A 14,440-nucleotide genomic window follows, 5' to 3' on the forward strand; every position below is an offset into this window, starting at 1 on the left:
AGGAGAGGGCCGGAGCACAGAGGATACACAGACATGCACACACAGGTTTCTACAGAGTTCAACAAATTATATGTTAGATATTTATGATACCACACAGAACGAAATGTAAAACCAAGACCACCCTCTTACTGTGAAAGTATAAAAAATGAGGGCCTACAAACTTTTATTAATTATACATTAGGGGTGGGATTAAGATTTTTTTTTCAATATCAATTAATCTGCCACTTATTTTCTCAATGAATTGATTAATTGGTCTATATTTGCTGAGGATGGTAAAATCTTTAACAACTACAAAGGCACATAGAAGATTGTAGGTACGACCCCAATAGATTTTTACAAACAAATTGCATACACTCGCATGTCAGATCCCGGAACATGCAAACAAACAGAACTTTTTTATCAAGAACCATAAATTATTCTCTGAGAAATCTAGTAAAATGCTTAAAAACACCCAATTGCACAACGTTTAACCCTTAAAAACCAAGGTTGTTTCCTGACCAATAACACATCCTAGCACCAGGTTTCCGTACAGTAGTTTATATGCATTTCTACTCACTAACCGACTGACAGACAAACTAACATAAATTAAATCATAACCTCTATGAGAGATGTGGGCAAGTAGCTGTACGAACCAATGCAATTTCCACACAAGTCTACAATTAGAGGTATTTTATGCAATTATGAGAACTTTAGAATAAGTGATGAAACTGTGGTTGGACAAATTAGACTGTGGTGGGCGGCCAGAGTCTCGGTAATTAAACAGAGGAGCTAATTTAAATTTAAGGTCATTATAGAGGCTGTTAACATTAAAAGAGGTGATCCACATACTTTATCGTACTGCAATTACAATTACCCGGCCCATGACATAATTAGCACGATAATATCTTTTTTATTGAGATGTGTGTGTGTATATATATATATGAAGAGAAGAAGCCAAGAGAAAACTGCTGTGACAATGTTGCACAGCTTTGCTTTGGGGGCTTTCCACAGCCAACTCAGCAAGGTCATGTGCACTGACACTGTGGTTGCAGGTTACACACACGCACATGCACACACACACATGCACAACGAAGGTTATGACAGAAGGAAATGCGCACATTTGAGAGGTATGAACCTTACTGTCAACACCACAGTGTATTGATCTATACATGTAGAGTATTGATTAATGCAGATGGACACACGCAAGAAAGCACACAGGCGCCCGCGCAGACAGAGATAACACTCTTCTCTTTCTGTAGAAAAAGACACGTAACTAGAAAGAGGTAGAGCAAGAGATCTGACAAACATCTTGACCACATGACTCTAACCACCCTACTTCCTTTAGATGTTTCTCTTGATTTTGACGCACACACACACAAACACTCCTCCCACATTCAGGCATTTTCAACACACTGAGAGAAGTTTTCCACTCTGAGTGAGAACAAAGTTTTCCTTAGACCTTAACAAACATAAACAGAAGTAACAAATGCTGCGAAAAACTGGTATCGCTGTACTTAAATATCCGCAGCGGGCTTTGTTGATCACCACATCTGGACTTAATTTGTTGTACTCTTCAGTTATTTTCCTTCTTGAATCAAATGCACGGCAAAACATTATAATAATTAAATATACACAGATATTTACAGTTGAAAAACATATTCCATCCATCCATCTTATTGTACCTGGAAGCCTTGACACCTACTTACCAGGAACGAAACACTGCAAGGCAAGTTCATTCATGACTGAAGGCCCACGATATTTACACATGCTCACTCAACTTAAAAAGAGGTGACTCCGGCAGAGCACATTATCGCGGCAGCGCTGACTCGCATCCCTTCATAATTTCACAATTCCATGAAGTCCGAAAAAACAACATAATCAGCGGAAGCAAAGAATTTCACCAAAATGCTCATCCTCCACTGTCCTAACCCTGAGAGCATAGACTCAGAGGAGGGGAGGAAACCAAAATGTGGAAGTCCACAGAGGGCTCGTAGTCTGAAACAAATTAAACACCGATAACCCCTCAAGGGAGAGTGTGGCCTAGGGGATAGAGAGTGTGTTCTGCATCACAAAGGTTGCCGGTTCGAATCCCACTCTTTCCCATCTGCATGCAAGTGTCCTTGGCAAGATACTGAACCCCTAAATGTCATAAATGTTGAGTGTACTATAAATGTAAGTCGCTTTGGACAAAAGCGTCAGCTAAATGACATGTAATGTAATGTAAAAGTATCCTAGCAGGACAAATCTCTGAGCAGAGTTCATGACCTAATAAAATGAGAACAAACTACTTTTTCTGCAGGTCCGTTTTGCAATCGTAGATGTGTCCAAGGCTTTCAATCCTGTTTATTACACTAAGTTGCCTTGTGTGGGTTTTGATTCAAACTGAAGAAAGTCCAAATAAAGGTGTCCCTCAAGGCTCTAGACTGGGTACATACTAGATTTATTTTCCAACTCTTTCACTGCCATGCTGACCTCCAGTCAAACTGTGCATTTCACAAGAGCATGACACCTACTGGTTCCTCATCCCATTCATTATCTAAATGGATCTAAATACCAGCACTAGATAGCTCATAAAGCGACAAAACTCACGTTAAACCTTTTTGTTCAAACGTTTCATAACATCTATGTGGCTTCTTATATTGAAACTGAATATATGTAATATAGCTGGTGGTCTGGTCTATCAACCTGATGATCCAGCCCACAGCGTGAGCTTTTCAAGAACGACTCTGTACTTGAAGTACATCACATCATGCATTAATATAATGACTGAACATGAAACCAACAAGTGAGACCAGAAACCGGTAAGATAAAAGAAAAAGGGGTCAGGGAGTTGTACTTCGTGGTAGTTGCAGAATATTATCTAGTGATCTCCTGTACGGCGTCTACAACATGTGAGAGGTTTTTAGTTCATTGAAGCCTTTAATTATATTTACACCGAGAGCTTTCCTTTGAGATTTGTGGCTTTTTTAACTTGGTAGGATCTCTCTGTGACTCACTGTATTCCTGACAAGAGTCATTACTGCTGACTGCGGACAAACACTGGCTTTCTACTCTAGTCTTAATCTCTTAAGACTTTCATGCAAGTGTGGTGTATGATGACTTTTAATTAAGAAGCAAAACACAGAATTATAAGCCAAAAGGCAGAATATAGCTGGAAACTCTATACAGACAACGACCAGTTTACAAATCCGCCAACATAAGGCTTCAAAGAAATCCTCCATTTTATTGTGGCTACAGAAACTGCACTGGAGAGAGTGGAAAGTTGTGACGTGATCCAGTTCTCTGATCACTGGGACTAGGTGTCGTTTAGATTTTAAACGGATACAGCTTTTGCTTGATTCATGTTCCTGTCATATCATTTCATGCTTTCACAGGGTTTATATTTGATTTATAGATGAACCCTTTTATGCACTTCTTTATCCCGTTTTTGCCGCTGCTTTCTTTTCCAAGTTCTTCACTGTAATTTACAACGTTTAAACTCCGAACATGGAGCTTTCAGTCGATGAAAGCGTCCTCACAAAGCACAACAACTTGGATGCAGAATTTGAAAAGGGCTACAAAACAAATACGCTTTGTTTTTAGTTTACATTACAACGTATTCAAATCTACCTGAACCAACAAAATTAACATTGTTTTCACATAGATACAGTTTTGTCGTGTATAGTTAGGGGTTATATTACAATTTGTTCATTACATAGTAAATTCATTGTTAAAGATTTTTCTCAAGCCAACATGACAGAGTCTTGCTGGCTCCAGATAAGGATTTGCTGCTTTCCTCGGCTCGGCATCTTTTTACATTTCTTTGGGTTTAAAACAACTCACAAAATAAACCAAAAATAAGTTTGACTCTCGAAAATGATGAGAATTTTTTCATATTTCCATAAATGGTAACTGCCAATCATCTGACTAATCTCTTAAATCAACCCATTGATTACACAAAGATGCACAACTCGATCTTTACCAACCCTCCCTCCGCTCTCTGTGGCCGGTACAAGATACAGATCTGGGGACGTGAAATTAGAAAAAGCGAGAGGCCCGTTCAGAAAGGTCAGCCGAGAGAAACCAAAGAGCCGAAATCAGCAGCGAGTCCGTTTAACAAACCTCTGGAGATCAACAAGAGAACATCTACTCTCACGGCTTTTCCATTCATCAAATTTTACAATGTATTTGTGACATGATTTTACACATGTGGTGAACACATTCATCTTATGAATACACAAGCATGCATGTGAACCCACGCACACAGCCATTACATGACTCACTCAGTCACTTCAAGGCATAATTTCTAGTTTTCATGAAACTCAATCCCTGAAGAGAGGAAAACATTTGACTCAGTGGGTGAGATACAAGGACTGTTATGACGTGAGATGAAACTCAGGTTGTTCTCTCTGTAGAAATAGTCTTTGTACTGAATACTCATATCAGCTGAGGCTGATATGCCGTCTAAAACTTCTGGGGCGTCCTGGCCTACTTGGCCAAATTTAAGATTATGAGACCAAAATATCACATTTGATTAAAATAGAAAACAAAGCAGGAAGCAGTAGAAATGTATTAGGGCTGCAAATGATCAGTTATTCGGTCTATTAGGTTTCAAATAATAGGGAAAATAAATGTTTCACATTGATCACAATTTCCTAAAGCCCAAATAAAACTTCTGAAAATTACTCTAATAGTACAAAACAAATATTAAAGTTTCTCATTACAGGAGCTGAATTGAGAATAGAATGTGAATTATTTTAAATGATTAAACTAAGCCACTGATATAAATATGCTGTTGAATGACTAATTGATTATTCATATTTCCAGTGAAAACTGTGCACATTGACGTCTGAGTATTTCACCTCAAGAACTGAAACATTGTTTCTGTAAAGTGAATTTCTGTAAATTGTGTAAATGTAAATTTTTCGAGCGGGACATAAAAAAAAAAAAACATTCACCTTGATCTTTGTGTTAACCACAGATGAAGATGTTTTAAAATGTGCATGGCTACAAATAAGTACAAATTAAATTGGACTTTTTCATCTGAGTCTAAAACTAAACTCCCAAATAACAACCTGAAGAGCTAAAAACAGTTTTATAAGCACACACTTTAAACCTCTGAGGAAAATGTCTCTCATGTTGAGAAATCTGCAAACATTGAGTTCAAACCAATAATACAGACGCACATTGATCTCCTCCTGTCTGTTCTCCTCTTTGCTGGCTCGTCTATCTCATCATCATTTCACGCTACTCATGCTGTTTAGTTTCCTTGTGTCTCTCTAGATTGGCTTCCCTCCGTTCCTGGTGCAGCTGACTTGCGGTACATGTGTTTGGAGATTTAGTAGTGGTATGTGACGAGAGCCAAATTAACACTGCGTGTTGCCATATGAGAATCTGAGGTATAACAAGTAACACAGAACAGATGGCCACAAGCGTCTGGTCGTTGGAAAAGTATTTTCCACTGATGTTGCAAACTCTGCTTTTACTGTCAGTGAGAGAGTGAAGAAGCAGAGTGTGCACTGAGGGGAAAACACAGACGCAGAGTGAGCGACGTGTAAAACCAAATGTAAATTAAAAAAAAGGTGTAAGGGTGTACATTTAAATGTACTTTGACTTTACCCTTTTAATAATTCTATGGTTTAATGCAAGCATAGTTGTATTGGAAGAGGGGCTTTTACTGGAAATACTAGTTTCAAGAAAAGGTGTCACATGACGTAGCCGAACCAGCAAAGACAAAGCTTTTTCCGAATTTGCCAACATACATAAAAACGTGTGTGAGAGTGAACAGACAAACACACAGAGACTTGGAAAAGACAAACTCCATGAGCAACATGATACATAGTGTAGGCACACGTAGACACCAGCATGAAATGAAACCATGTGGGAAAGATTAGAGAGACACACACACACACACACACAATATGATGAGATGAGTTGAGAGTGGTGTGATTAAGATAAAGTCCACAGGAGGTCTGAGGAAACGTATCCGCCGTCAGAATGCAGAAGTCTGTGGGAACTGACTCTAGAAGACAGAATACCACGGCTTTCCTGGCAGGACGCTAACCTCGTCTGTAACCTTCACTACTGCTCTGTCAGATGAAAGAAGAAGTAAGGTTGCTGCAAAAGAAATAACTCAGGTGAGGGGAAAGTCACAGCTGAGTTTCACCCAAGACTGCACAGATGTGTAAAAAAATATATAAAAAAGCAACATATCAGTCTACCGACGTCAGTATTGTTAATTGTTATTGATTCATGGTGTCAGTTTGTCCTCATCGAGGCTCTCAAGGCCAGAGATAAAGACGGAGACGAGATAAAGACCAAGTCTTAGACAACACTGGGGACACTGTGGAGACTTCTGCTCGTTTCAGCTGACGAGACAAGATTCACTTCTGCAATAAAACAATTGTTACAATCATCGGATTTGTTATTTTGTCACTAAATCTGCACAATAACATATTTTACGCCAATCAAAAACGAACTCTATTAAATCTCTAAATACAACAAGAATGTTTGGAGCATTCTCAAGGTCAATGACATTCTTTCACTTCTCCAGGTTTTATGAATTCAGCATTCACTGCATCAAAAACCTCAACTTGACAACATGGAACGAAGTTGGGCAATGAACTTTGCACTTTGGTAAATCAATATATAAATATTTAATATGATTATTTGTATACAGATCATTTAGATTAATATGTGTTAATATTGAAAAACTGCTTTCATTCTTGCAACTTCAATTAAAAACTTGAATTAGGTTAAGGTGTAAAATTTTACAAACTGTGTACATGCATGTTATAAACGGCAGAACACTCACTTAAACTTCCTGAGTCTTTTTTCATCTTCACACCCCTCCCAATAAAATATATACATCCTCTGCTGCTTACATGTTCTATTTGTTTATATGAATGTGACGTGATACTTATACAGAAGTGAAACTGCGCTCAGTTTGAACTACCGTATACAGGCATTTTAAGAGGCTTACCCAGAGGAGGAACTACATCATTAACAGATAAAATCCTCTTTACTAAATGTGTATTAAACCATGTTGAAATAAAGTCGGCCTGATAAAAATGTGCAGATAATAATGCGACGTGTTGTATAAAATCTGACTGGCTAATACTACTAGTGACTGCGCTCTGAATGGAGCTTCCTCACACAAACACATTATCGGTTTCCATGCAGCTTCCTCTCTTCTGCTAAATGATCTCACTGATATTACTGCTGTGTCTTACAAATAGAAGACACACACTGAAGAATATAAATAAAAATACAAAAGAATTCCAGCTGGGATATTTATTACTTTCTTTTCAGTGTGGAGGTAAATGCGGCCTCACACACTGACCAACAAAGTGTTAAAGAAAAAGCCCCCAGATGTGTGAAAGCCCAATTTATATCCACAATAAAGAACATTTTATTACAGAATATGTATCAAGCTGTAAGCTTGTTTTGTTAATGGTACTTCTGCTGAATGCATGTGCTTTCTCTTGTGTATGTAACAATGTGTGCATGCTGCTCCACAGCTCTTCTTCCTTTTAAGGCCATTCTCAGGGCCTTAACTCTGCCCTGCCAAGATTATACACACTTATACTCACATATACACACACAAACTCTCACACACAGAGGGAGAGCATTCAAGAGCAGCAATACAGTTGGCTTAACTTAAGCAGCACTGCAATCAACCAGCCAGATCCTGCCAATGCCGTCCCATTCTGAACAACACACACGCAGCCACATGCATGATTGTGGCTCTATCATCAACTGAAGTACCACACACACACACACACACACACACACACACACACACACACACACACACACACACACACACACACACACACACACACACACACACACACACACACACACACACACACACACACACACACACACACACACACACACACACACACACACACACACACACACACACACACACACACACACACACACACACACACACACACACACACACACACACACACACAGAGTTAGGGTTGCAGCTGGCTGCCGAGTTGAGGGCTGCTAAATATAAAGCACTGCAAGCACAAAAACAGACTCAGATACACACATGCATGCAGCTTCATTTTCATTGACCTCTGTTTTGCTAGGACACACACACTTGCACACACCCTGAAGAGACTGAATTGTGCTTCTAATGTAGAGACAACAGTCAACTGAGCCGCTCTGATTCCTAGTTTGGGGATCTTAGGGGACTGGGTGTGCATGCACATGTGCAGCTGGCCCCATTTGGCAACATTGCAGGGTTTTATGTCATGAGATCTCGTGTGAGGAGTCAAGCACATTTGAAAAAGAAACTAAAAAACATCCTGCTGTGATGTGATGAGCTGTCAAGCAAAGTCGGGGGAAAGAAAATAAGTCTTTCTTACTCCTTACTTAGAACGGAAAGTTGCTAAAATAAACAAATAGGTTTTAATATGTGACTGTTTCTTATCTTCTGACTGTTGAATTGATGCTTCAATTATAAAGTAATAAGTAGAAATGTTATGACTGGCTGAAGCAAACCCTAGATAAACAGGAAGTAGTGTAGGAGGCATATCTCCATCACCAAAGAGTAGAAGCAGACAAGACGACTAATGTTGCAGATTCTTTGAGGTAATCCAGATATACAACACAAATGCTAATGCATGACCTTCAGTAATGCATGGAAATGACTGTATTATAAAGCAATGTGACCGATTCCGATTAAATCCAACTTCACTTATATGCACAAGAACTATTTCCAGAAATGTCTTTAACCGGGTGAAAGGGAAAACTATCACTCACACAATATTAAAAGGTTATATGTGAAATGTGAAGTTTATTACACTATTTGCAGAGGAATTGCAGAACAGATGCTCTGATTAGTATTTGTTAGTATGAAGTATGAAAAGATGATCACTCTTTTTCTTAGCTTGGTTAGCACGGTGCAAAAGCTAAATGTCATCACAGTGTTTGTCGTGTTTCTTCATGCGACAGAACAAACTAGAGGGCTGAGTGGAGAGTGAGCACCTCCAATCAGGGTAATGACATATCTCACCATGTTATAGACAGAGAAACATAAACAGATGAGCCCATGTATCTCGCTCAGTCGGCTGCTCAACAATCAGACAAAATGTTCTTTGGGCTGTCGCTTTTCAGACACTCCCTTCACTCACTCCTCACCACACATGTTTTCACATCTTGTGTATCCAGCAGTGGCTGAAATAAAACAATGCTTTCTGGATCAACAACATCCTGTTTTCCTTATGAAATATGACCGATTTTTTACTACAAAACAATTGATATCTTGTCATCAATCTCTGCAGACACAAGCATAAACAACTATATTTATCAGCATATTTACTTTATGCATGCCACATATATTTACAGTGCAAACTGAACTGGATGAAAAGACAAGCCGTCTTCATTGTAACCAAAGTCCTGAACATTTTCATATCTGTATTTTTATATTGAGAGTGGCAGCTGTTACTATAACTTAATCGTTTCTTTGTCAAGCCTGAATTTAAATAAATGTGCTGGATTGTCAGACTGTACATTTTTTTTAATAAATGTGTATATGAGTATGTGTTTCTACCTTTGGAGGATCATAGAGCTCCAACTGGTACCTCTCCCCTCCTCCTCTTCCTACTCCTCCTCCTTGAGCGTCTCTGATCCTCCTGACCAGCAGACGGCAGCGTTGCCAGCAGGGCTGAGAGTCTGAGATAGTGTCCTCCACCAATAAGTACCTCATTTGGCCCTCTTTACAGCAGCCGCTCACCTCTGACCTCCTCGGCCTCATGCTTCTGCTGTGAAACCAACGTAAACGATCCAGGAAGTGAGATGCTACTCCCGCCACAGACCAATGTGAAGCACCTGGAGGGGTGGGTTCAGAGATCAGACAAGAGGAAGAGTGGGATGAAGAGGAGGAGGACGACACCTCCTCATTTGTGGAGTAAATCCCGCCCACTCTGCCACTATTATTTGGGGAGTTGTTGTTGGTAGTGGTGGGGTGGGGGTTGTTGGGGGACAGGTCCTGGGTTGTGGGGGGGCTAGGAAGGGGACGCTTCTTAAACAGCCTTCTTACGGTCTGCTGGATCTGACTGACAGAGAAGTGTGTGACGTCAGCGTGTCCAGGGTTGGAGGCTGAGGAGTCAGATAGCCGGCGACGATTGGTGCCAGAGATCTCCTCGCTGCCATGGCTATGCATCAGCAGTGACCTGCCGCCGACACTACGAGTTGACCCTCTCAGAACCCCCGTGTTTCTCGACAAGGAGTTTCCCGCAGCACATTGCAGGGGCTGTTCCTGGTCCACGACCAACGGCTCCACTTTTGGTGGCACCACAGCAAATAGAGCAGCGCCTCCACTTTGACGGCTCGCCTCCCGATAGTCCTGCACTCCTGACAAAGATGTGATCCGCAATCGACCAGTCACAGGCTGTGATGGAAGGGGGCGGGTCGCTGGACTTGTGGAAGGAGCGCTACCGGTAGAGGTAGTGCATCTGTTATGTATGAGCGGAATGCCATCTTTGTCAACCTCGCAGCAGAAGTGCTTCTGGAAGAGGTCGGTAAACTGCTTGGAAAAAGTCTCTGGCGGGAGCACGTCATGCTGTGGCCACTCTCTGGCAAAGCTCCGGTAATGTCCAGCCAGCTGCCGGGCTGTGGCGATGGCGTGCAGCTCGCAGAACTCGCTCCAGCCTCTCGGGGGCGCTGCCACGCCGGGGCCTCCTCCTGCTGTTGTGGTGGTGTTGGCTGGATGGATAGTGTTACCATTCATTGCAGTAACCAGACCGGCTGAGAATCACTGCTGTGAGACAAAGAATGTAGAAGAGATAGGGAAAAAAAGAAAGAGGAAAACGGAAGTGGATGGTTGGAGAGGAGATGGGGGAAAGGAGTTGATTTGAAGGCAAAGTTGGAAAGATGGACAGTTTAGAAGAGAGAAAGATGATTGGGGGACAAACAGAGGAGAGATATGAAAATGTAATTAGAGGCAAATCAAGATAATGTGTTGAACAAGAACTGGAGCACTAAAGATGGAACTGGAATAACAGACAGCATTTCTTTGGACAACTTAAAAGTTTGAAACTGTTTAAACATCAAGCTAGAACTGCCAAAAGTCTGATTTGATCTGCAATCAATCTTAAACAGCCCAAATTGGATTACACGGGCCAACAAAGACTCTCTGGCAATCAACCAATCAGAGGATATCTTAATAGATAAGGATGGCCACAGTTCACTCAAAGGACTATGGGTAACCAATTTAGGAGAAAAATAAGTAAACAGCAAAAACACTGAGTGCATATATTTGAGGGAGAATCGAGGAAACCTGTCGAGATGAAAATAATGTGAGGAGAAAATGAGCAGAGTGAGTTGATGTGGAGTCAATACGACTGAGTCAGCTCCCAATTGCACTGGTATTGACTATAGTAGTTGAAATGAATGAAAACAGTATTAAAGTCATTCAGACAGACTCAGTGAATGAGGAAGTACGCTTGGAAAACTTCTCAATCAACCACACTGCCTGCTCAGTCATCTGTGTGTTTACATGGGAGTGGTTTCTTCTTCTTCTGCTTTTTTTTTTTATTTTTTTATTCAGCCATAAAACAAGATGTCCATATATGTCAGCACCATCTCATGGACCCGAGCCCCTATTCAGTCAATCAATTCAGCAGATAATGATAGACCAACTCCATTTACCACTAAAAAACTTGATTGCTCCTTCTCCTCTAAATTTCTTCTGAATAAATATCATTGTTGTCGCTGATCAACTTGCAGTTTGGTCTCACAACTCGGATTACTCTCTATTTTCTTAGGGAGATTTTCCCTTGCATACATTGAGCTGTTGGTGCTAAAGTCATTAAGGTGGTTATGTTTTCACCCCGGTTTGTTTGTTTGTTCGTCAGCAGGATTATGGAAAAGCGACACAATTGATTTCCATGAAAACTATTTGGAAGGATGCGACATGGGTCAATAATGAACCCTTTAAATTGTTTTGTCGATCCAGACAAATTTGATCCAGGAATCTGAGATGTTTGAGGTCCCAGGACACATTAAGTGGACTGATATCTAGTAGGCAATTTGCTAATCTATACCAAGGAGGATGGTCCCAATAGTCTTGATGATGAGCTCTTGGAGCTGATCGGTTAGCGGCTGTATGCTGGTATCCACCAAGTTTATGCCTAATCCTACCTGCCAGCTGGAGATGGTAAAATCTTTATGGACGGCCACTGACCACCATTCACTAACTTGGGTCAGATTTAAACAGGAGATCCCATGATTTTGCCATCAGTAACTATAGGGTATTCACTTCCACACATAAATTCTCCATCTGTACACACAGCACTCTCTCTCATGGAGTATGAGAGGCTGGTCAAATTGAAAGGTTGTTTAAGGGGAAGGTTTTTTTGGGCATTTTGGTTTAAAGGGGATGGCGTCCCCTCTCCGCCCCTACAAATCGCGCAATGCTGTTATCTATTGAATTTAAGGGGACTTGGTGGAGGTTTTTGCTTTACACTGTCCAATTCTATTTCTCAATCCTGTACTTTCTTCACCTTTGTTGCAAAATTACTGATTCACAACATTCTGGTTAGGTTCATCTCAATAGGCTCTTCATTCTTGTTCTCACTTCCCACAAAAATATGTCATCATCAGTCGTGTTGAAGCATCTCTTTACCCTTGTGCTCTTACACCTTGGTTAGGTACCGGCTACTTTTGTAATTAAACAGAAATGAGTTGGGTTTTAAGAGTCACCACATAGTTTAACATTAAAGAGGAAACAGGATGCTTTGCTATGTATTAAATGAGAACTAAACCACAGGTTTCATCTCTTCAGACGTTCCTCTTTTGTCATACCCTGATGTATACATTACAAATATGGTCAACCCAAAGCTATAGAGGATTAGGAGGAAGGAAACATTTGCAAAGAACAGCACGCCTCTTGCTGATGCAAGATAGTCTATGGATGAAACACTGTTGTATCATTAGCTGCAGAGTTGCAACTGTCTCATACAGCTGAGTCGCAAATTAACAACTTTTATACGTGCCTCTCCAGGGATTTGAGATATGCAATAACTTTTTCTGATCATAAACTGTAGTATGATACATTTTGTTTATGATTAAGGTCACATGCTACAAGTAAAAGAGTACACACAGTTAGACTATTGCACCATGAAACAGCATGAAAACATTGATGTCTTAAGAACCCAGAGATGTTTTGTCAAGATACCATTAACCATTATATAACAACCATAGCTTATTTCTATACACTGCTGTAGAAATGAGTGGCTGAATGACAGTTGAAAAAACACTCAGTCAGACTTCGGCTGCAGTCGTATTAACAGTGGTTTATCATTCTCAATCTACAACATGTGCCTGCAGTACATACCATCTTCCTCCAGTGCTGCAGAGAAGGGTCTTCTAAATAAAGGAAGTATTAGCATGTGCGTATGTGCATGTGTGTGTGCATACGGGCTGTGTGGGTTGGTGTGGGGGGAGTCACAGACTGTGGTCCAACAGATCACAGAAAACCACAAGAAAGTGTGGGGGAGGGGGGGGGGGGGTCGCTCGCTGTGGTCGGCCCAAACATGGAGCAACATGTCTCGTTATTGCTTGGCCAACATCATCTCCCTCTCTCTACGTGTCCTACATGACCATGTTGAGAGACGCAGAGATGTGAACGCTTGAGATTGTGTCACGCCACAGGACGTCGTGGTTTTATTTTTCATTCGTATCATCGAACATACCATGGCGGACACGTACGTCACAGATGGAGCGAAAAAACTTGGCATCGTGAAATATTGCGTCACCAAAGTTCCTGGATGTGTCCTGTCACAACAACCAATTCCCTTCCTGTACTTCGAGGAGCATGCTCAGTGCGTGCCCCCTTGTGCCCCTGCAGCTGGCCCCCCCAGAAGCCTGTTTCTATCTGCCTGGCCAGCCCAGCGAGATGAGTCAGCACTGACACACACACACACACACACACACACACACACACACACACACACACACACACACACACACACACACACACACACACACACACACACACACACACACACACACACACACACACACACACACACACACACACACACACACACACACACACACACACACACACACACACACACACACACACACACACTTCCTCTTGATGTTTCCCTCTTGGGGCTTGTCTGTCTTTGTTCCCATGGTTTTGCCTCGTTCTCTTTTCATCCTCTCTGGTATGTGGATCCCGAGATGGGTTTGGATGCACACTTACACACGACTAAGGCCACATTTTGTTGTAAGAAGACACTTAAAGGTTTATTCAGTGTCGGGTTTTTCTTCTCTGTACTTATCCAGAATCTCCAACCTCAACTTGTTGCTTTGTTATTGTGTTATGATTTTGTTAAGGCAGCATTCAGCAGAGGATGACAGAAAAAAATGGGAAACAGTCCCAAACAAAAGACTCAAAGTTCCGGCCTTCCCTCTTCTCTTCCTCACTTAGTCATCACTCCCCCCTCCT

General features: G+C 41.2%; 1 protein-coding gene across 2 annotated transcripts in view; it reads right to left on the reverse strand.

Annotated features, from left to right (window-relative positions):
• Positions 1 to 14,440, reverse strand: part of sh2b3 (SH2B adaptor protein 3) — a 47,005-nt gene that overhangs the window by 21,286 nt on the left and 11,279 nt on the right. The window contains exon 2 of one of the 2 annotated variants that reach the window (XM_062381660.1): positions 9,533 to 10,738. In XM_062381660.1, coding sequence (XP_062237644.1) covers positions 9,533 to 10,711 — 1,179 coding nt within the window. In that variant the 5' untranslated portion in view covers positions 10,712 to 10,738. Of the gene's footprint in view, positions 1 to 9,532; positions 10,742 to 14,440 lie in introns of both variants that reach the window. The other variant, XM_062381659.1, reaches the window with a different exon arrangement.

Source organism: Platichthys flesus, chromosome 3, assembly GCF_949316205.1.
Source record: "Platichthys flesus chromosome 3, fPlaFle2.1, whole genome shotgun sequence".
Classification (NCBI taxonomy): domain Eukaryota; kingdom Metazoa; phylum Chordata; class Actinopteri; order Pleuronectiformes; family Pleuronectidae; genus Platichthys; species Platichthys flesus.